Source organism: Pseudopipra pipra, chromosome 1, assembly GCF_036250125.1.
Source record: "Pseudopipra pipra isolate bDixPip1 chromosome 1, bDixPip1.hap1, whole genome shotgun sequence".
Classification (NCBI taxonomy): domain Eukaryota; kingdom Metazoa; phylum Chordata; class Aves; order Passeriformes; family Pipridae; genus Pseudopipra; species Pseudopipra pipra.
The window spans coordinates 22,346,345-22,369,790 of record NC_087549.1 but is presented as its reverse complement, the minus strand read 5'-3'; the positions used below and the strand labels follow the sequence as shown (position 1 = coordinate 22,369,790).

Here is a 23,446-nt window from a genome sequence, read left to right as displayed (position 1 = left end):
CTGGGTTAGTAACTGCACGGATGCACGTATTTTTTGCATTGTCAGCAACAGTTTTTATGCAGGTCAAACTCAAGGTCTTATTCACAAGCAAAGACATACCAATATAGCTAAGAGGTTCTTCATGGATTTCGTTAAGATACTCCAACAGACCATGCGGACATCTTAACTCCAATTGGGAACAGATTTTCAATAATTAACTGTGTCCCTCATGTTTATACCAAGTTAAGGGCTCCAGCAGACAAGTTTGCCAAATCTTTCTGGCTGAAGGGATCACTAGCTCTTTCTGGTCACCCCTCTTCCAGGAATTAGCACCTCTGTAGTGGAGGTGACAGAACCAGATGTGTATCTGGATCTCAGCTGCCCCGATTAGCAGCCAAGTATATTAGCTTTAAACCACTGATGAGCATAGTTTTGCTTAGAAACACCAGTGTGAACCAGTGCAGCTGAAGTGTGACTGTGTCTTCAAAGGCTGTAACTGGGGATGGGGGTGGCACGAGACAAGATACCTTCTATGAGCAGCCCAGCAAGATTCAGCAGAGGTTGTTCTTCTAAGCCCTACACTGGTTTAACTAACCTGGTGCAAATACATGTGTATCCAGTCTCAAAGCTATTAAGCCATTCCTGAATAGGTACTTGATCTCTTAAGGAGGCACCAGGCCAAACTTCCCATATGGCCATAGGAATGCAACCCCTTTTTGGCACAAGTCTTCTCTCAGTCACAAAGTGTAGGTCTCTTCTAACACAGGTGCTGAGGCAATCTGTGCGTGAAGCTAACTCCCTTCTCATTAATGGCAGCTCTGCATGAGAAACTCTGCACAGCAATGACAGGAAAGCCCCCAGTGTGTGTTAAAATGAGTCATAAATGTTCTAACAACATGATCATTTTGGCTCATTGCTGATACAGCATCTCAATCGTCCTCCCTGCTCATGTTCTGATGCTGCGCACCATTTCCAAGATTTGCAGTCCCTCTTTAACAATGCTGAGTTCAAAGTTCTCACCCAGAATAAAATGTTAAATGCTTAAAAAGTCTTTGGAGTAATTTTATTTCCTTCACTTAACCCAGAATTCCACCTTCTGAAACAGAATATACGCTAACTACTATGAAACACAGCTGGTTGTCATTTGAGTAGTTTGCCAGGCCATTAAAATTACTCTACCAGTTCGTATACAGAGAGGCTGGTGTGCACATGGTAAACGCATTTACTGGATGTCAAGATGAGGCTAGGATAAATGCAGGTACTTCTAGTAAGCCAGCAAGACACAGTAAATCACACATATCTATTCTGGAAGAGCTAGAATTTGATTGTTTTTCATAGAAAATAGGTTTGTGTTGGAAGGGGACCTTAAAGATAATCTAGTTCCAACATCCCTGCCATTTATTTTGCTTCAGAAGTTGTGAACTTGTTTATTTTTCAGAACTTAAACACCTGTGACTTAGGAAAAGCTTTTTGTGAAGAGAAAAACCATGGCTGGTTTGGGTTCCTGTTCACAGGTAGTAATTTTTGAAAACGTGATGTTTAGAACATCATTGTGTAGAGGCAGAAGGCTGGAAACAAACCTGAAATGATGGCACTGGTGGTGAAAAACACAAAATTAATGGGCACAACTGCTGTTGCTTCATACAGATGCATTGCTTGATTCAAGAACCTGCAAGACAAGCATTATTACGCCTCATGCCTACAAGAGGTTCCTTGTACTTTAAGTCAGGTTAAGCCACCTTATGTCAGTTTAACAATAAATGTGACTGTTTCTTACCCCAATAGCCCTAACTAGCATACATGTATTGAATTTACTTTCTGGTTTTGACTCTGCAGAGTACAAACAAGACACAAGAGAGTTGGCATGAATCCTTCTGGCCATGGGCTATCGATGGATATTTTTTTTAAGCATTTTTGGAAAAATTTTGTCTGCCACAGATAAGGCAGGAATGCTAGGGTATTATTTCTTATGGTCTGCATCGGTTCTTGGAAGCAGTGCTGCCTGCAAGCAGCCAGGGACAAGTTGCTCTAATTTAAACAGGTTGTGTAAGGGTATATTTACAGCACAAACATGAACATGTGAGTGAGTTCTTGTAGGAACTGTTTCACTTTGCTGAAGTCAACATTGCTGCTAATGCTCCATCCAGCTTGGCTGAAACACCTATTTGTATATTTATCCATGCAATCACACCCCAGAAACATTCTGTCCTGCCGGGAAAGTCCAGGAAGATAGCTCCAAGCCTGTGCTCCTTGGGTTGGAAACTCTCTGCTGTCGTCTTCAGAAAGGCAACATGAATCCTCACCACATTCATGACCAAGAGTGTGCAGGACCACAGCAGCATACACTGCACACAGACCTGCAGGGTCAAGAAACTGGCCATGGAGTAGCCTGCACAGTCTGCATCAGCAGATCGAAAAGGCAAAGCAATTAACTCACTTTCACAGAGACCACAGCTGTCAACATTTACCCATAGAGTGATCAACCATGAGTGTGAACTTGTGGATGCACCAGAAGATACTTTGTTATGTGAACAGTGCATTTCAGACCAAAAGAGAAAAATCAGGAGCCTTCAGAGTATATTCTAACCTATAAAAAGAACCACATTTAAATGTTTCACTGGTGCAATATATGTGCACGGTAAAAATCCAAGCTTGGATCTGTTTTAGCCATTAAAGCAATTGCATAGTTATTTTAGCAACTGTTGAACAGTCTCCATGGTGCTTTAAAAATAAAAAAATCCTACATATCCACAGGATAGTCAGGATTTTGAAGTCATTGAAAACACCTCATTATTTTCTCCCATTTGCAACAAACTTGGTCACAGGAACTAAAACAATGATACCAAGGCCCAGTGCTGGATCCAGGAGATCGTTCCAGCACAGCCTGTTCTGAGCTAACACATGACAATCAAATAAAATGAGGAAACAAATAAAATGAAAAATTTATTCTGACAGTACTGTCCCCATTAGAAAATGCATCCAAGAGAGAAGAGAGAAAGGCACTCAGCCCAGGGAATGAAATGGGCACATTTCACTTCTGTTTTAATTTTGGCCCAGCAAAAGAAATAAAGAAAAACTGGAAAGATGGAGGTTAATTCAGAAGCTTCCTATCTACCAAGCTCTTACTTCCTGTTTTAAATGCCCAGAGCTGTTCTTCCAGTGAAGACAAGCTGGATGTAAATCACTCTATAATCTGCTACAGGGGAGTTCCTGAGTCAGCCATGGAGAGTCACTGCATAATAATGCATGGACTTTCTGATTCCACATGGGAATGGTATGTTCTGCCATGAAAAAGCTGGGTTGGCTCTTCTACCGGAAAATAATCATGCAAGTAAATACTCAGGCTTACACTGGAGCAGTCTAGATGAGATTACTGAATGATGCTATCAGCACCTGAAGCAGAGGGACAGGCATAAAGGAAACAGACACTCTGTTCAGCTGTAAGAGACATTTTACCACGCTGCCATACCCAGCAAAAGAAGCATAAACCAATCCTTTAACAGACCAGAGGCCTGCAGGGAAAACTTGGATGTCCCCTGCACACCAAAAGTTAACTATTTCCTAGAAAGGTACAGACATACAGGATAGCAAAGTGCAAGATGCAGATTTAACAGAGGCAGGGAGAAAATTCGGATAAACTCTCTTCTTCAGTCTGACTGGTGACATAAAGCTGGAGAGAAGACATGCATAATGAGGATAACATGGCCATTTGATTATTCAGTAATAAAGATTTCTAAACGTAACCCCCAAAAGATTACACAAACATAAATTTCATTTAATAAGTTAAGACCTGTGCCAAAACTAGTCAAGCAAATTTGGGAAGACCTTGTAGAAGGTGATAAGGAGAGGAGGTAGCATCTATAACAATCAATAATAAACTAAGAAATAAAGCCTAAATAAGCAATACCATCAGTTGGAGACAATAAATGTATCTGTCAAGGCTCTGCCAGGAATTTGTTGCCTCAAAATGCGACTTGTATCTGGAATAATTATCAGTACCAAATAAAACTCACAGATAAAATGTGTATGAAGGTTAGGAGATAAGCAGAAGGTCACTTACTTGACTTGGAAAGCACAAGAACTTGCCATTAAAGCAACCATGATATAGAAAATGGAATAAGTTAGCTGCATCTTCCCCTTCACAGATAGTGTTATCATACTGGACACAGCCTTTACAGCGATGACAGTCATTGATGCTGAAAGAGAAGGGGATAGATTAGCAGGGCAGGATTCACAGCAGTAACCTCAGAGCACGAGGGAGAGAGGACAAGGTTCCAGGTCAGAGCCAGAGGTCTGATTACCTAAAATAAGACAGGTAGGATTTGGGCACCTAAAACCAAGTGTATAATTTTATAAACACTTGCTAAGCTACGTCAAAACCCAAAGTGGCCTTAGCTCCATGTGTGCTTTGTGTTTTGCTTTTAAGTTTTTGGAGCACATTGGACTACCAGTTGGAGGTGGTACAACAGCCCCCTTGACTTCTAGACATGCTTTACTTAGCTCCAGCTGCTAATTTGGAGCCCATGTTGCATTATTCAGGAGAGGTCTGAGAGGTCTGGTTATCTGCTCAAAGCAGTTAGGACACCTCTTAATAGCAGCCTGCATGTGACATTGGCAACCTAAAATAACTCTTCACCTTCAGGATTTCTCTACTGAGGTGGGAGCTGGCCAAAGCTCGCCAAAGCTGACTTCTGGGATCACATCCCAAAGCTCCTAACTCTCCCCATGAGTTATGTATGGAGGGCACACAACCAACACAGAGGTCTGCACTTTTTTTCAGGGGTGGGGCTCTTAAGAACATTTACAGGACTTAGCCAATAGAACAGAATATTTCAGTAGGGTGTTGTCAATTCATTGAATCACTCTCATTGCATCACCACAAACATATCTCAGACATCAGGCAACGGTTTTAACACATGTCAGCAGTTCACAGAAGTCTTGCAAGACAGGTCTTTTAGAAAAGGAGCTGAGAGTTACTTTAGATTTTCTTTTGGAGTGGGCTATTGGTTTGTTGAATCACAGCCTAACCCAAGTAGGCTGTGATTACTGCAAATAAAATGTAACAAATCCAAAAGAAACTAAAAATTTTAAGAAGAGTCAGGCTTCAGAGATGACCTTTGAAGAAAGGTAATTAATTGTCAGGAGCACCGTTCCCCAGCTGGGATCCAGTTCCACCCTCGTGCAGAGTTGAGGAGTGTTGGATTTCAGTGGTCTAATTCATCCTCCTGTAACTGCAACATTCAGATTGGCAAGGAGACCTGCACTGTGCAAAAAGTTCAGGCCAAGGTTGGGAGAAAAGGTGGGGGAAAAAGAATGAATTCAGGTCTGTGGTTTTGATTGTAAGCATTTTTCTTTTAGCAAGTCCAAAAAGTTCAGGGAGAGTTTAAGAGTTGCACACATCTTGTGATGATCCTGTTCACCACCATGAAATTCACTGTTTTCATAACAACATTTTCACCAAGTGCTTCACTTCTTTCTCTGTAATGGAAACAGGTGAAGTGGTTTAACAAACACAGCTGTAACACCAAGCAGAGGTCAAATGCTGGTCTGCAGTAGTGCAAATGGTATGATACAAAGTCAAAAATACACTCAAGCCCCAACAAGCAGTGCACATAAAAATTGAGATTTGCTCTGTAATATGGGGGAGTTATTATTTTAAAAGAACACTTATAGGTAAAAATCAGTAGTTTGAACTGTCCACCTAAGAGCAGATTCCTGACATTTTTTTTCTGACGAAAGGGCAGTTTCCATGCCTTATAATTTTAATAAGGCAGAAAAGAAAGCACCGGGGGTTTTCGTTTGTTTGTTTTGTTGGTTGGTTTAGTTTCTTTGAAAAGTGGAATGGTCTTTTTTGCTAAATTAGCTCTGGAATAAGTTTCAAAACCTAGAAAATGGTTTTCGTTTCTCTGTTGTAACGAACTCCCCTCAAGGCTAGTGTAACAAATGATGTCACTTTCCAGCTGTTAGGGCAGAAAACTCTGAAATCTCACTTTAATCTGAAATATGTCCCCTCAAACTTATGATAACTTTCAGTATATACATGAGGTAAGATAATTCTCACCAAATGAATTTGCAGTTGTACTAAGCAAAATGTTTTCAGATTTTATGATCATCTCTGTATTTTCTTCATGATGAAAGTAGCTTGCATATCCAGTGAAACACAAGGGCTGCTCTCTCTTTAAAGAAACCTTTCTACATTTAATTTACATCTGTATGAACACTCCACTAGGAATGTATCTGAACAGAAAAAGATGAAATTCCCTTGCCCAAGCTTCCAACAGGACCCCAAGCTTCATCTACTCCTCCAGCAGGCAGGGCCTTCGAAGGGTCATGTGTCAGAGAGAAGGTCACAGCTGGGAGCAAAGTTACTGGGCAATTTCTCAACCCCTCCATCACTTTGCTCAGCAGAAAGGTTGGAGACCAAAGAGAAGGCTCTAGGTGTAACTTCGTGGGGACTGCGAGGCACCAGCACAGCTGCAGGAACCAGAGTCAGATGAAATCATGTATTTCATCTTCAAGGGAAATATCAGTATTTCAGAACTTCCCATAAACCAGGATTTGTTTGTTTGCGTCTTTTTTAATAGAGCAGAAGTAATAACAAATTTTTCCTCAAGCTGCATATGCTCACCAAAACCTCAGCAGCCACCAGCTGAAATTGTGTTTTTGGTTGTTTGCAGCCTGACTACCAAGCTGTAGTTAGTGCCTGCCAGGCCACAGGTTTGCAGCCCTGCTGCTGTTCAGCATCTCCAAGTGTCCCTTTCACATTGGCAGCATCAGGGCTGGCAGGCTCCACAGCAAAATAAGCGTGCAGGGCTACACAGATGAACCACCCAGGTCTCCTGGAGCTGTGTGTTGACCTTGCTTGGGGCAGCCATCACGGTGGGCCTGCCCAGAACTGTGGCAGGGAGGTGTAGGAGCCCACCTGGAGATCTTCAGGCTTCCAGCTACGCAACAAGGAGGGTGGATCCACTCAGGAGTGCTTAGGAGTGCACAGTGCTTCACACTCCTCATAGCAGTGCTGGAAGCTGCAGAGCAGCTCAGGAGAGCTCTGCCAAAGCTGCCACGCTCTGGGCTAGGAGCTGGGGAATGGTTAGACTCACACTTCCCTCCTGCAAACCAGGAGTAGTGGAACAGTTAGACCTCAGACTTTTGGAGCTCTTCCATCTCTGCCTCATACAGGGAGCGTGGACATCCTTCGATGCTTCTGCAGAGCTACAGATCCTAATGTTCCTAGTACTGGGAAACCTATATGGGAAGACTATCCCAAAAAGTTGTTCTAAAGATTTGAGCTTTTGAGCTGACTAAGAAACCACTCAGGTATCTGAAGGAAGATAGTTAATAAAGCTGTGACGGTTTTTCACATTCAGTCAAGTCCAAATTTTGTACCTGGCAAACCTTAGTGAAATTCTGTTTTATCAAAACCCTCACGATCATCTCCATTAGAAATGTGCTTTATGAGTCTTTGCAAACTAATACATGCATTCACTGAACTGAGAGAATGACCTTTTACTTGAACAACACAGTTCAAGCACTTTTCACTTCAACCAAAGACTTGTGGTGTCCCATGAGGCTTTCATGGAGAAGCGACAAGGACTGGACAATTTGTCACATGGGGTGGTGAAAATTCTTAATATAAGCAGTGGAGCTTCAGAGATAACCTTCTGACATTTCTCAAAACTGATTCAAGTTTAACTTTATTGAAAGCTACCTGATAAAGTGACTTCCCTATTTCTCTGGTTATTGATTGTGGTGACAGTGGCCCACAAACTTCAGTGGCCCACTGAGTTCTTGTTATGCTTCTGGAAAGGTGGTAAAATATTAAATGTTGCATATGCAACATAGACAATAGTCATCGATAATTCAAAGAAAAGTTGTTGTACAGTCACAGCATATCACTGCATTTGTTTAAGGAGTGCTTACAAGGTCTTAAGCTGCTCTGTTTTAAAGAACTGATTTTCACAGCCTGCTCTCCAAAACAAAGTTTCAAACAGTCCACTTTCCCAGGATCTAAACCTAAAGTGTTATCTAAAAAAAGGCTTCAGAATACCATTCCACATAGCATATTAATTTCAAGGTATCTGCAAAAGGAAATACTCCCATCAATAAGCATAGAAACTGTGTTTCATAATCAGATTTTTTCTCCAAAAAGAGACCCCAGTAAAAATCATGTGAAATGTTTCAAATGTTTCTCCTTCAGCCCACCGCTTTGAAATGGCCCCAATCTAAACTAGCTGAGACTGAGTGACAAGGAATTATCAAGTAACAGACAGGAACATTAAAGTGAATAATATGTTCTTACCCAGTAGCGCTACCATCATTAACAAAACCACGATGTGTTTCACAGCCTTTCTTTTGTAAAAATAGAGAAGAATGCAGAATATTAAAATTTCTAAGATCTGAAAATAAAAGAGAAGAAAGTTAGAGCTGTGAAACTATGTAATAAATGCTTCATTCAAAGACTGAGATGTCACATCACTTTTCATTGCACCTTCTGCTAAAAAATAATTTTATTGCCGGTTGACTGAGCTATCAAACAATTATTGTCATTTATCTTTCCTATTATAGCAAAATTTAAACTGAGCATTTCTTATTTCTTTAGTTTTTCTTTTTGCACTTCTATCTATATTTTATCACTGGTAATGTTGAGAAGACTTTTTTAATGTGACAGCAAAGGTACCCATATTTATTGTAATAATTCTTACAGAAACTCTGTTTATAATTCCTGTGGAGTAAAGCACTTAGCTAAAGATAGAGCAGTCTCTGCTTTTACCTTTAATATTCTCAGTGTCACACTTTGCCATGTGCAAGCTCATTTATCCTACCCTTTTTGCCCCTCTCACCATTTCTACTAAAAACTCTCCTCAGAATTTTATTCAAATTTTCTGCCATACATCATAAGGAGGAAAGCATTTATTTCACATAGTAGTTCTCAAATCGAAGGTACCTGACAGAAACTTACCTTGCAAATCTCAATGGCAACCAACAGACCACACTGCAGCTGCAATTGCAGCTGCTGAAGCAGCTTTACCTACATCATGCATGGTCTGGTTTTGCTCCTTCAATAACAGCTATGACAGCTAAATGACAGACAGCTAAATTTACTGACTTGCTCTTAATTTGTCTCTGCAGATTCCCTCAGTAACTCTTGCCTTTTGCCATCTCAAAAGTGTGCGTATTCTCCCCCTCTATGCCTAAAGAAAGCAACAAATGCAAGAGTCATAAAGCTTCTGTGAGGCCCAGCAGACTTATGAAAACAGGGATGATAGACTTTTGCACTGAAAAGTGCTCAGAAGCCTGGTAGCCTTTGAGACAGCACAAAGAAAGAGAAATTTCAGTCTCACAGTAAGTAACTTGGCCAGCCTCCCCAGCTTTATTTAACAGTGCAACACTGGGTATGTCTAAATCAGGAACCGAGGCAGAATACATGTTAAGATCTGCAGACAGGTGAGTTCATCTTGGCCTCCCTGTGGAAAACTCTGACAGGGCTTTAAGGGAACTTGAGAGAAGTAAAAGTTAGCAGATTTGCTCTTCATGCCACTGGCAAACACATATTAGGGCCAGCGCAGAATACCACATTATCAGGCTGCACCTACAACAACCTCCAAATAGCTTCAATTGCTATTTTGATAGTGAAAAATTGATAACAGAATAGAAGAAAGATGTGCTAAATAAATACTCCTCACTCAGAAAGATATCCAGGCTAAGAAAGGAGTTCCAGAGACGCCTTAGGCATTCTTTTCCATGACACACAAGTCCAGGACTAGCACACAGGATGGTGTGCGATGGCACCAGGTGACACAGCACTGTGAGATCTGCTTCCCCTGCCAGGGCAAACCTGAGCACCAGTCACCTCACCCTTGGTCTGGTTGCCCTAGAGTGTACCGAAACCCATGAGACAACCCTACTGCAGGCAGCCACTGATTCATTTTATATCCTCTAGATGATCCCAGCAGGGGAAGCATCATCATCTGCCCTGTCACTTAGATTTCAAACTATGCAAGAATAATCATCCAAAACCAAGGCAAGGGACAGTCACTGGCTCAAACTGTTCCATCACAGCAGCTCTGGCATTCCACTCCCTCTTCCACCTCACTCCTACCCCCTGACTGGCAGGTATTGCCAAGCAGTACAATCCTTGACTGAACCAGGACACCACAGCAGGCTCTGTCCATCAGCCTTCTGTTGATCCTCATCCTATCATCAGCTCTTCTCTTGCTAAAGCTACCAAAAAGCTCCACTGTGATCTCATCTTGCTTAAAAGCAAACAAACCCACCAAGAAAACTCACTCCGGAAAGGAAACAACCAAGAAAAATGATCAAAAGGACATAAGAGTCCCTGATGGCAGCTCTTGAAGGGGTGCACAGATCTGTGTTCATGTCTGCTTCTGCCTCCTGAGGAAGCCCCAAGAGCAGAAGTGGTGTAGGGACAGAGATGGCAGTCCTGTGGCCAAACCTAGGGAGAAAAAATGATGTTTGCTTTTCAGGGCTGCTATTTAAGTTTATTCAGCTCTGCCAAGTCTCACCTACTAAGCATGAAATTCAAACATTAGTTCTCACCTAGTGTTGCCCAACAGCCAAACTATTCTTCCATGGTTCTTTGCTGCTTGGTGAACCACCAACAGGCCACCTTTAAGCACAAGACAAAGGAGAATCTGTGACAATTAAGTCACACTGCAAGCAGAATGCATGGCTCCTAGCAGGACCTCACACAGACAGGAGCCCTCCTGGGGTGTCTCAGCTGTTGCCTGTGATTGTCTCCTGAGAACTACCCAAAAACAGTACTTGCTCTCATAGCTGTAGCAGTGTTAAATATGAACTCCAGGAATGGGAAGTGCGTAGATATATTGGCTTCACATATTCTGTTTAGAGGAATTGAAGGAACGTGACCTGTTTTACAATGATCTTGGCTGCTGTAACTAACCTCTACAGAAGTCTCCTCAAGCCCTCATCTCATCAACATTTTTTTATAATCATGATGTTTTTCATCTTTCTGAGCATTATCAGAAGGCACCAGAACAAAATACCACACTGTCTGCCTCAAGTGTTTTCCCGGCATATACAGCAACATAAGGACCAATAAACCAAGAGGGTCTTCTAGGCACTTTGAAAGAAAAGCAGAAATGCTTTGAACCTGATTTTGCAGAGATTAAATATTAACAACCCAATAGTTACTATGCTTCTGTTTAGGGAAACCTAAGAGCTTCCTCTATAATTTATGTTATCTGTAGTGACTCAAAGTGCACATAAGCAAAAGAGAGAAAAACAAGCTAGGCTAGTCATTCTTGCTCAGACATGATTATGCTACTGCAAAGTCTCAGAAGGTGACTCAAAGTTGTCTTGAGGGAACTGGAGGCTATTTCTGCACAATATGACAGTGGAATGCCACATAGGGATGGTTTACCACCCACAGAGAACATTTTGTACCATTGGGGCTTTGTGTTTCTCAGCAGACAACACTTTGGGGCTACTTTTAGAAAGACTGTTGGACTGCGTTATACTTCTGAACTGTCTCCTCACTATATATTTATACTGAAAACTCTGCAACTTCTGCTGCACTTTTTTGCATCTTAAGAGCCAACCTGTGCTAGGCATTTTACAAACAATTATGAATAGCTAGCTCCCTGCCCAAAGAGAATGTGTACAACATGGTTTGGTTGATTTTCCAGCAGCATACAAAGATAATCAGTCTGGTATCTCACAGTCTCTTGTGGAACCTTTCACTCCTCCCTCCCTTTTCTTTGGAGAGAAGAAGCCCAACACAGATGAATCTAGGGAGCAGAAGGAACAAATAAAGACTGATATATTGTTGATTCAACAAGATTTGCTGTGTACTTACTCCATCCCTCCCTACGACCCATCCTGTACATATAAAATTAGATGCTGGCTGAGGCATGGAAAAGAGAGAAGAGGGGGAAAAAGTCCAAGAGTTACCTACCACTTCCTTATAATGTTATCTAAGAAGAATACAGCACAGTCTTCCTAGACATTCAGTTGTGTTCTTACAAACTTTTCAAAAACAAAGTAAAAAAAGTCCTCAGATGGGGAAAAGCCCTTTTCTAGCAACCTGTTGGTTTCAAAAAAATGTGAATGGCATGTCACCTAGAAATTTCTGGTGTCACTGGGTGTGAATGGAGAGTTTTCTCTCTCCACCATTTCTATACAAATGAGTGAATCAACAATTTAAAATCAGTGCCTAAAATGCCAGGCATTATCATCTAAAGGTGAAACTGCATGGTAGAGGGGGATATTCAGTAGGAAAGAGAGAGGGTCCTCCAGTGAGCACTGAGATCCCTCTTCTGAACCCTCTCCTAAAGAAGTCCCTCTCACTGTGCTGATTGTATGGACTTGCTGAAGCTCTTGTGGAGGCTGAAGCAACCCTTTTTGAGTACCCCAAAACTCTTGGGCACTGCTTTCAAAAGCCTCTCTACTGCCTGATTGAAAGTGCATGTTGTGATTTATACAACATGAACATTAATTTCTTCCATTGAGCTGTATCATCATCTTTCAGGATCTTTAAAATGCACAACAAACTGAAAGAGAGGATCAACATTTTTTTTATGGTAGCGTGTAATTTGCCCTTAATCAGTAGTCTCATGGATATCTAGATGTATGTAAAGTCTGGAGGTTGGCTAAAAGATTAAGGTCCTCAAACTGTCTACTCAGTGGCTTTCTAACTGAGTGTCCTACCAAGAAAAGCCTGGGCACTAAGAATCTAATTCAAGTGAGTCACTTTACTGGGAAAAAAGTAACTGCTTCTGAAGCTCCTATATTGCGTCTTTTACATTCAGCTGGAGGAAAACATTTTCAACTTTCCAGAGGAAAAGAGAGACAGAAATTCCTCCCACACTCTCTGGTCTTGTTTCTGATGCTAATTAAATACATCAAAGAAGACATATGGCATTTGAAGTTTGTACACAGATACTTTAATCAAAATGGTATTTTTGTATTTGAATTCTAACTCAGGTTAAAGCAGGCCACCCCTTCACATCTCAATTCCATACAAAGCTCCTTTCAGCCAGGCTTAACAACATGGGGACAAAACAGAGTGATAAGAATAGAAAAAGAAGGACCAAGAGTCTGCATAGCCTTTTTTTAAAAGCACAATTCCATCACATTCCAGACAAGCCCTGTAACTTAGCTGTACATGCAGACAGAGTGGCATGAACACATACATAGGAAATATAAGCAGTACCAATATTCAGTTTTTCCCTCAATATCCCCAAACCCCCAAATCTTTCCATTCTTGTTAATCCTGCACGACTATGACCTTCCCCTGGCATGTAGCTCAAAAGACAGCTTCTGGTGCTGCAGGGGACAAGGATGATGACCCAGATACTTTCTTATGAAAATCACACAATTTATTGCCATGAGCAGTTTTTCTACCACTAATTCATAATGCTGTTAAAGGCCCCATAATACCAGTTTTTCTGATTTAGGGAGTAGTAAGAATCAGATACTCACTGAATATACCAAAAAAGGCCAGCTCACTAAGTAATTCTGTACTTGTCTTGCTGTGAGCTCTTGAGGTACATTTGGAGCAAATGTCACCAACAAGTATGTCCCTGTTACTGTCAGTGTTCCACCTTTAAAGAAAAGGATACATTATTTTGGTAATACAGTATTTGGCAATCATGGTCATCCTTGCTCTCCAGATGATTTGGAAATGGTTTCTAGAAAAACATTTAAGTCCGTTAAAGCAGATCTGTGCTTAGGTAATTGGATTGTCTTGCATTTGTGGTCTTATCTAGTCTAATTTTTATTAAAGACTCGGAGAATTTTGGAAATGTGAAAAAAGTTGTCAGTAAAGCCGTGTAATTTTGGGTTCCAACTCAACAAAGCATTTTCAAATATTCTCAACTCTAAAACCAAGGGTATGACAAAGCAGAATCAATTCTTTGTATTTCTCACAGGCACAAAGCACATCACATAAACTTAGCCTAAACTGAAAGGACAAATTGCTTACTGGTGCAGTCAGCTAGATCATTAACCAGCGTAAACATATGTAACTCTCCCAAAGTCAGTGTGGCCACTGAGATCCGCACCAGATATCAACCTGCCCTGGAAATATTAGATGCAACACATATGTTCCAGTCCAATGCTTATGTGAAGCTGCTGTGAGGCCAACATTTTGGCCACTCCCTGTTGTATTTGCAGGCCTATGAACTGTTTTATAAAAGCTTGATTTCCAAAGATTATTCAGCCACTAGGTTGCCAGGGCCCCTTTTCAAGGTCGAACTTGCATTACTGTACTTTTAATAAAAATCTGGAAGTTCTGCCTTGTGGACATCCAGCTGACAAACACAGATGTTCACTGAAGTATCAAGATATAAGTGAGCCGATCCTGAGCTCATAAACTGTATTGGATTAAGGAAGATATTAGCTAATCAATTTTTCTTCAAGTAATCCTTAAAATTCTTGGCAAACCTATAAATTGGTGTGGAATACAAGGCTCAGGAATACAAAACAAAGCACATCCGGAGGGCTTTGCTGGCACTGTTATCTCGCACAGTTCCTTTGGAAAAGCAGAACTGTTCTATATTTATGTGCTTGCAAAACCATCACCATATTTCCCATCATACAGCTCATTCCTATGGAATGTAGCGACATTGTTAAATCCTTCTTGCAAAGTCAAACTCACAGAAATAAAATAAATCAGTGCTGAACACAAGTTAAAGCAACACACAGTGTATAAGGCCATAAGGGAAACATGATCAGTGAAGGGAGGGGGAGTTTTGAATGTAGCAGCTGAGCTGGCAAACTTGGATTCCAAACCTAAATAAATAGTATATAGTATTCCTGGAATGATACTGAACAGATCTCTCTGAAACATTCATGAGAACAGCTGTCCTCACTATAGTTTGGACAATCAGGCCTAGAGATGTTAGGAGAGCACAGAAATATCAGGTGCCCTGCATCAGGTGTGCTGTCCCAGCTGAGATGGCTTGGTGTAAAGCCCAAACCCTGAAATGTGCTTGTCTCTCAGTATTGTTGTGTTCAAGGTGGGCAGTTTTGATATGCAAAAAAATCTGGGACACAGACAAAAAGTTGGCACGCTTTTAGAGTGAAGACCACATTTCTCAACAAAACACTTGGCAACATGATTATTTGTTCTTTGAAGTGATAAAATTAATACCTAAATGGAAGTTATCACTTTTAATTGAGCTTGAATTTTTGTGCGAAGTCTATGCAGTAAGAAAAAAAATCTTATATTTGAATGAGTAACTCAATAACTTCCCTGTTTTTATTAAAACTGTGTTATACTCATAAAGATAATACTAAAGACAACCTCAGAGGCAAAAATAGAAAATGAAAATAAATTTGAGCAGTAAGGACACATAAGGAATGAATTATGGTTGGAAGAGCAGAGGATTTGGGAATGCAGTCTTATCCTCATGCACTGAAGATTCTCTCTCTTTTTATCACTTCTTCCCAGTTGTGAAAGTATCTGCCTTGAAACACTTGCTCGGGAAAGTGGGAGTGTGAAGGTGGGGGGCTATGTGAGAGTTACAGCTTGCTAAGCATATGGCAGCACACATGTCCATATTAGCAAATGCTTACTTACCCAATATATCAGCAGTCTTCATGGTCTTCTTTAGGAAAAAGACAGAAATAAATGCACTACCTGGAATAGAAATATAAAGACCTTTTATATATGTGTATATATATATATATATATATATATATGTTATAATATCAAGTGCTATAGCAAAAAGCTGCCTTGGGCCAAGTTTAAATATATCTCATAACTATTGTTGTTGCACCATATCATGATATAAACAACCAGGAGTCCATTCCTACAACCAGCAAATGCTCCGTTTTTGTAATATTTCAGATATATCCAGCAGGCTCTTACGTGGTTGAAAAGATGTAATACACTTTCCATCTCCCAAGCAGACACTGCTTAAATTGCTCTGATTCAGTCATACGTGGAAACACCAGGAAAAGGCACCAATCAGCCTTACTGTTTCACTCCCCAACTGTTTCTGCTACCAACTCACTATATGGACTTGCTCAGGGCACACTGCATCATGGAACAATAAAATTCTGCTTCTTTAGAGGCTTATAAGTAAAGTAACTGCAGTACAACTGAGAGGAAGAAAGCCACTGCAAAAGCATAGCATTGAATATGAACTAATAGAGTGGTCATGATGTCTGCTAACAAACAGGTAGAAAGCCCCACATATGTACCGTATGGGAGCATTGCCCATGCTCTTCCAGAGGGACTTGTACTGAGGAAGGAGAAAACCAGAAGTGAGCTCTGAAAATGATGTCCCATTTCCTGGAAAACTCTGTCCCTTGTTCAGCTCTTGCATCTGCCCTCTGCCAGCTCCTAGCCCTGCCCGTTTAGAATGGGAAGTAGCACACAGGTGAGCAGCAGCAGTGGTAGGGCCAGGATTTCTGATAAGCAATCCAACGTGGACATGTGCTAGAGAGGAAAGAAGGAGTTTGTACTTAAAATGTTGGCCACCTGGGAGAGGTGGCTCCATTACAGCATACAACATTAGAGCATCTACTTCTAAAAAGAAGCAAAAGAAGCTGGATAGCTCCTATGTAAAAGAGATGAGGAAAGTCCTTTGGGAGAGGTGCATCAGTAATGTTGGATTCATTTAGAAACCTCAAAGAAAGTCTCTGCCCAGGAGGAATGGTGAAGGCACACACTGAACTTAAGTCATGGGATGCTGTTACAAGAGCTCTGTTCCTGCCCACAATGCGAAATTATTGTTTTATTCTCGAAACAACATTTCAACCTTTTTGCAACTATCTTTGCATCATTACCTCTATTGTTCTGATGGAAAATTTAATTTGTGATTAGCTAGTAGATGTACTCTAGATAAATCTGGAGAGGTACATACCAAGACATAAACAGAGAAAAGGAGTTCAGCATCATGTCTGTGTTATCCAGTCAGCAGAAAATCAGATGTAGCAGAAGTCACAAAGTTAAACCGTATCAAGAGTGATGGAGACCTATACAAATTAATAAGTGCAATAAAAGAATCTTGAACTGAAAATGCCTCACAGAAAATAAGGTGCTTGACACAGTTTTCTTCAACGTTTCAGTGATAACTTTGCTGGAGCAAAGACGTTGGTGGTATCCAGGCAACACTGGTAATAGCAGAGCTACCTAGCTTTAGAAAAAAAGAGAGGACAAAAACCAGGAAAGAAGTAGCATCATCCAAGACAGTGCAGGAATTAATTACTGCTCTGTCGCCCTGCTTTCATAGCTTTCCCAAAACCCACCTCAGCCCACCCACCTAGGCAGTCAGTGTCACAGCAAAGACCTGTTGCTTAAATCACTGATACCTTAGTGATTTTTTTTTTTTTTTTTTTTTTGAGTACTCCCTTGTCGGGGCTCTCTACATTCAGCAGAGATCTAGCAAATGCAATCTAGGGTTCAATTTCACTGCTGGCATTCAATCTGGGGTGAGACAAGTTATGTCCAGATTTTCAGAGCTCAATACTCTGCAGATGACAAATGGCAGCTTGGAGGGACCACAACCTCTGAGGCTGGCAGTGGGCACAAGGAGGTACAGGAATGGAGCCAGATAATGAAACTTGTCACTCAGCCTGTCATCCACTTTAATAATGCATTCAAATGCAGCCAGCTCCTTCTCCAGAGATAGCTGGTAATGCACCAATGAACATGAGCTCAACAGAATGTATGTATAATTAATGCTCTTTATGATGTAGACTAATATGTAGAGGAATCTAAAAATAGCAGAGGTTTGAAGAACATATATTAGACCATCTGGGATTAGAGGAAAAACTGAAGTACAGGAGGAGGTGAAAAACCAAGGTGAGGAGAGTAAGACCTAGGAGATACTCTGAACACAAAAGACAACTGTCCCTGTGGATAAACTGCCAGTGCTCCATATATATTCCAGTGAAGAAGAAAAGCAAAGGGGATAAATCTAAGAGAAGAAGCAGAGAATGGTTACACAGATCTGATGAGATGTTAGAAGACATTTGTGACTGATCAGAAGCCTGGCAAACTCTGGCTATTACCTCCAGGGCTGAATTTTAAGCAAGTTATGGTAGCACAGCCAAGAGAACACACTGGCTAACAAAATATTTTAATTTACTTTCATTTTCTTAATTTTCTTGGTTTTAAGCTCCCAAGTTTGGCTTTCAGATAGTCTTTCATATTCTTCAATTTTTGAGGTAGGGATGGATCAAGTTAAAGCAAAGAAACCAGGTGGGCCTGGGAGGAGGGATATGGAGGGAGCCTGTGAGTTGCAGGTATGCAGGCTGGTGTTTTCTGGTTTTCAATTCTGTTGGCTTTGCAGCTTTCCTTGGCTGGCAGGATAAATGGCAGACACCAAACTGTATCCCAGGAATCCAGCAAGAAATGCATAGCCCTCCCAGCTGTTCTGCTCCTCCTCCTTAACTCCCTTGAGCTCCCACTCAGCCTCAAGTGCATTCAGCTGCTTGAGACATTAACTCCTCCAGAAAAGGTAAAGACAATATGTTAAATGGCCAACACATACTCCCTGCCATCTCCTTTCTGTTGGATGGCCTCCAAGCTTATCCTGCTGTGAGCAGGAGGTTGTGTTAGGGACTTTCCAAGGTTCCTTCTAACTTGACTTACCCTAGAGCCCTTGAACTCTTGGCAGGAGAGTAAGTGGGCATCCAGAGGCTACAACTAAGCCTACCAGATATATGGATTTAAGCACTTACTGTATCCCAAATTCAGTTCCTAAATGCATCCCTGCTGAAACTCTCCAGACTCTCCATTTCTTTCCCACCATCCCTCAGATCACAAGGGAGATGCTTTGCATGTTCCCACCTTTCCTACCCACTACCAGTGATGTTATTCCCTCACACTTTCCTCCTAGGCCACTTTCCCTTCACCTTGATTTCACCCTATAACCACAGCACGAGTCTAACTTCCTACCACCCAGTCCCAATTTTCCTTTTCCCATGCCAGAGTCCTTTTGTTCTCCCTCTGTCACAGAAACTGTGTGCCTCCTTCTCCTCCTCCTTCACCATTATAGTGATGTGAGAAATAAGTTACTGAACATTATGTTCAACTCTGTGAGTGAACAGAGGAGGAACTTGGGCAATTGATGTGCTGCAAAGTATTAATATATCTTTGCAACTGGGTTTTTTTTGCCTTTTTTAAAACAAAAAAAACCCCCAAACCTATAGACAGTTAGAGATTGAGATCCATGTCAAAGTGAAAAATAGTCTCTGTTGGTTTGGGTTTTTTTAATTGGTCAGCAATAGAATACAGAAATGCAGACATAAAAACTGTGTCAAAGAGTAAGCTGGCAACAGCTCGGCAACAAAACAAATGATTTATCATTGTTCTGAAGCCTTGCTAGTTTTGAACCACCGGTTTAGGGAACACAACACGTGCACAATTCTAAGCCTGGATTGTCAGCCTTTAAATCATCAGAGCAAAGACTACATTCCTGGTCATCTGAGAAGACTTGTATGCTGTTGGGTGAATCAGAACTATTTTTGGCTTTTTAACTAATTTTTAAGGTAAAACTTTCAAAAGTAGGCACAGATCCAACTCCCATTCCCACTGAGAGTGGTCGCCTGCTAGATCAAGAGAAGGGCAGAAAATCTGCAAGATGATCTGTTAAAGATTAAACATTACAGAACCAACACATCCTAATGTAATCCTTGAGTTTGTTTCATGCCTTGATTGCATGCTTATAGTAATATCCATAATTTGAGAAGTAAATAGGTCCTGTAAAATGCCTGTATCTCTATGACAAAGCCTTTCTGAATGCTCATTAAACTCAAAGGGAAAATATGACTTGACACTATATCAAAATAATGATAAATAAAAACTCTTGGGTGATAAATGGGAAAAAAGAGTTTGTTCAGGAGCTTAATTTTTATGTTGAAACAACATCTTTTCATACATGAGCATAAACTAGGCTGTTTTACATTCATTACTGAATGTATATATATTTACTATATATTGAATGATTATATATTCACATTATTGAATGAACATATATTCACTGCAGCATGCAAATTTCAATTTAAATCGAAAAAATGATTAAAAAAAATGAGTTTCTTCATGGTGTGCAATTAAGTGCCTTGAGGGAAGGCTGTCATGGTGCTACACATAGCTCAGTCAGCTGCTCATTCTCTTAGGAGAGTGATCATTTACAATTATCTCCATATGTACGTTTTCTCCAGCACAAACAGAAATAAAGAGCCCTGTGATGTGTGGGTTCTGCAACTAGCAGACAATGAATGGTGAGAATCCAGCTCACAAAATAACTCCTCTGCATCCTAGACATGGAAGCTGCAGTTAGGATTGTTTCTTGTTGGTTTCTTTAAGAAAGGGATAATACGCAATAGGAGAAGTTAAGAGGTAGAAAATATACACTGATTCATAGTGTATATTTTCTGTATTTGTCCAATCCAGCCTTAAAAATTCAAATGAGTGTCCATCATTTATTTTTCCTACCCATAACTATTTAAAAAAAGGTATATTTTACTACCAAGCTGTTTTCCTGATACTAAGGCTATTTATGAATATGACCTTTTTACGTCTTTTTTTGTCAAGTCTTACACCATATAATTTCTTTCACAATCGATCATAGCTTCAAATAGTAGTATATACTTCCTTTTCCTCTTTTTGATTCCTAGATGAGCTTTCTGTGTGATTTAGAAAACATTTGGTTCTCTTCATAAATGCATAGACTGCCTGTACTACTTCTGTCTTCTCTAATAGTTTAAAAAAAAAACCACACCAAATTTAATATTTGCCTCAAATGTTCATTTTGTTAAGTGTAACTGATTCAGTCAGGTAAAGGCATTTAAAACTACCCATTTAGCAGAATATTTTGTCCCCATTTCACTGGTGGTCTGGATGAAATACCAAAGGAGGAGCACCAGCCATGATTCAAAGACTATTGCACCTCTCCCAGTTTGTGCAACAGCGTTTCACTTCGAGACCAAGCATTTACTCTGTTTTATGCCCACTTAAGGGTCTGCTTCCATGTAATCAAGCAGTTTAAGTTCATCCAGTTGATTTTGACCTAAATCTGTTGAGCAGTGCTCAAGTTATGAGGACGCAGTTGCTGCCAGTTACATCTGGAGATGTGACCTGATTAAAAAAAGAACACAAACATTGAAAATATCAGAGGAATTGCTCAAAAGAGAGACTAATAAGGTGAGCTTAATTCTGGAACTTGGATTATAGGACATAAAAACTGCAGAGAGAAGGAAAAACTTTGAGAATTCTTTTGTTGCATCTTCTAGATGAGTACAAAAAAAGTATTTTAAAGAATAGTTTGGTGAATGTTTCCCAGATATCATTAGCAACAGAGTCCTCAAAATTCCAAGTTCTTGGGCCACAAAGATGTTACATTACACGGAGTGGGTGAAATCCACTTTTACAGGAATGTCTGAGGATCTTTCCAAAGTACCATCGTGTTATCAATATTCAAAGCCTAAAGCAATTTCTTGCCCCACAGCTATTTACGAAGAGCACATAAAAAATGCAAAAGGATCTCAGCAATGTCAGTCTAAGTGAGTTAAGTGTAAAGAAACTCTCTACAGCATGATGAAAACTGCAAAAGAAATGATCTCAAATGCCATTGGCCTCTACCACCCCAATCCCTCCACCTCCAAGCTATTTCTGCAGGCAAAAGCAAGATGATGAGCTAAAAAACACTGCTGCCTAAAATTACCCGAGCTACATGTAAAACATGATTTTTATTTTTTAAGTATAAAAAGTTTCTTAATGATCACATCAAACATGTATTACTCCTCCACTTTTAAATTAAAATTTACTAATTTATCCTCTTGAAGAAAACAACTGCTGTCTTCTCAAACTATTTAAAACCCTGAACAGATGTAGAGCTTGCATCATTGCAACCACACAGAGAAATACTTCCACTGTGTAAGAAGAAAAATATAGCCTTTGTAGCTTAATTCTAAGAAAAAAAATTAAAATCTGTTGGTGCCATGCCAGTTCATGGTCTGTGGTGCTGGATTCTTTTTAAAGCCAGTCATTGAAAGTATCCAGTTCAATAGAATGAGGCACAAACTTTTCACTATTTAATTGATACCAGGTTAAGTGCAAAATGCAGTTGGATGCAGTTAAATGTGGTAGCAGATCATAATAGATGTTGGCTCCATCTATTTTAAGATGCTTCCCATCAGAAGTCTGGAGATATATGATGGGTACAGCTCAAATCCATTCTGGGCAGATACTCCAGTCTGCCTTATACTCCTCCAAAACCCTGGTTTCCAAGCAAAGACAATTTTCCATGCAGACCCAGAGTGAGGGAGATCTGCAGAGAACCCCCTATATGACTGGACATACCGCAAAGCACATTTCTCCTCAGTAACCATATGCGCTGCATTCCCATGCCCATATGGGGCGTGTTGACACTGAATTTGGGAAAAAATGCGGCTCAGAAGGTTGGACTTAGGGTTCAGATATACATTTGGAGTTTTTTATCAAGTACTTAATTTCTTCATTTAAAAAATTAACTCATGAAAGACATAAATTCAACAATACCTCAAAACAACTACCAGACTCTGCAAAGTCCACCCTCCACCACCTAAAAGAGGTCACAACTTATTGAGAAAAATATTTCTTGATCTTTTAAACTGGAAGACCTACTGCCTACAGTATCCTTTGCCAGTCGTTAGCAGATGATGCACATGTGTCTTGGTTAATTTGTCATTGGCCTATATGAAGAACTCTTCTCAAATTAAGAGATGTTCTCTGGCTTTAATTTCAGAAAACAGGAAAGTAGTAGAAAATGTTATTGGGAAGTTATCACTATTATTGGCTGTCTACATAATTTTAATTTTCCCTTCCTTAAGGGAACATTTGCTAGACTAAATAAAATTTCAGGTATTTGTTTGGGCTATGAAATGGATACTGTCAGCTGATATATGGGAATGGAATATAAGCTATTAAAGAGCTTTCTGGGGTCTTACTGAATAAGCATTTTGGGTCAAAAAAAGTGGATGAGAATTTTGATAAGACGTAACAGTTAGGAAAATGATTTCTTGGTATTTTTTATAAGTGAGGGGAAATGGAGAATGGAGGAATCATCAGATGCAACATTTCTTCACATTTTGCGAAAATAAAGAAGAAGGAATCTGCTCAGATAAAAATCAACCCTAAATGTGATCTCTTCTTTGCAGCAGTTTAATAACCAGTGGGATTTTTCCTCTTCTCACTGCTTTTCACTTCTTCTTTCTCATTTTCTATATTTGCATTTTATTCAGTTTGGGCAACAAATTAGATTGGTCAATATCCTTTTATGTTCAGAGACATGTGGAAATGTCTACAATTGTTAAAGATATAACTACTGCCACCAAAATCACACTGAGATACGTCATATTAATTCACATTTCCATCTCAGGTAATACTGCATTCCTTTCTTTGAGAAATCTTTCCTACTATGGTGAACTAACATGGCTTTACATCTCACTCTGAAATTCTGCAATAGTTTAACGTTAAAGGTTGCAGTAAATT

General features: G+C 40.2%; 1 protein-coding gene across 1 annotated transcript in view; it reads right to left on the bottom strand.

The window, feature by feature from the left end:
• NIPAL2 (NIPA like domain containing 2) overlaps nucleotides 1-23,446 on the bottom strand; it is a 49,491-nt gene that overhangs the window by 4,240 nt on the left and 21,805 nt on the right. Inside the window, 5 exon segments of the mRNA XM_064647862.1 lie at nucleotides 1,560-1,648; nucleotides 4,040-4,175; nucleotides 8,279-8,375; nucleotides 13,441-13,562; nucleotides 15,542-15,601. Coding sequence (XP_064503932.1) covers nucleotides 1,560-1,648; nucleotides 4,040-4,175; nucleotides 8,279-8,375; nucleotides 13,441-13,562; nucleotides 15,542-15,601 — 504 coding nt within the window.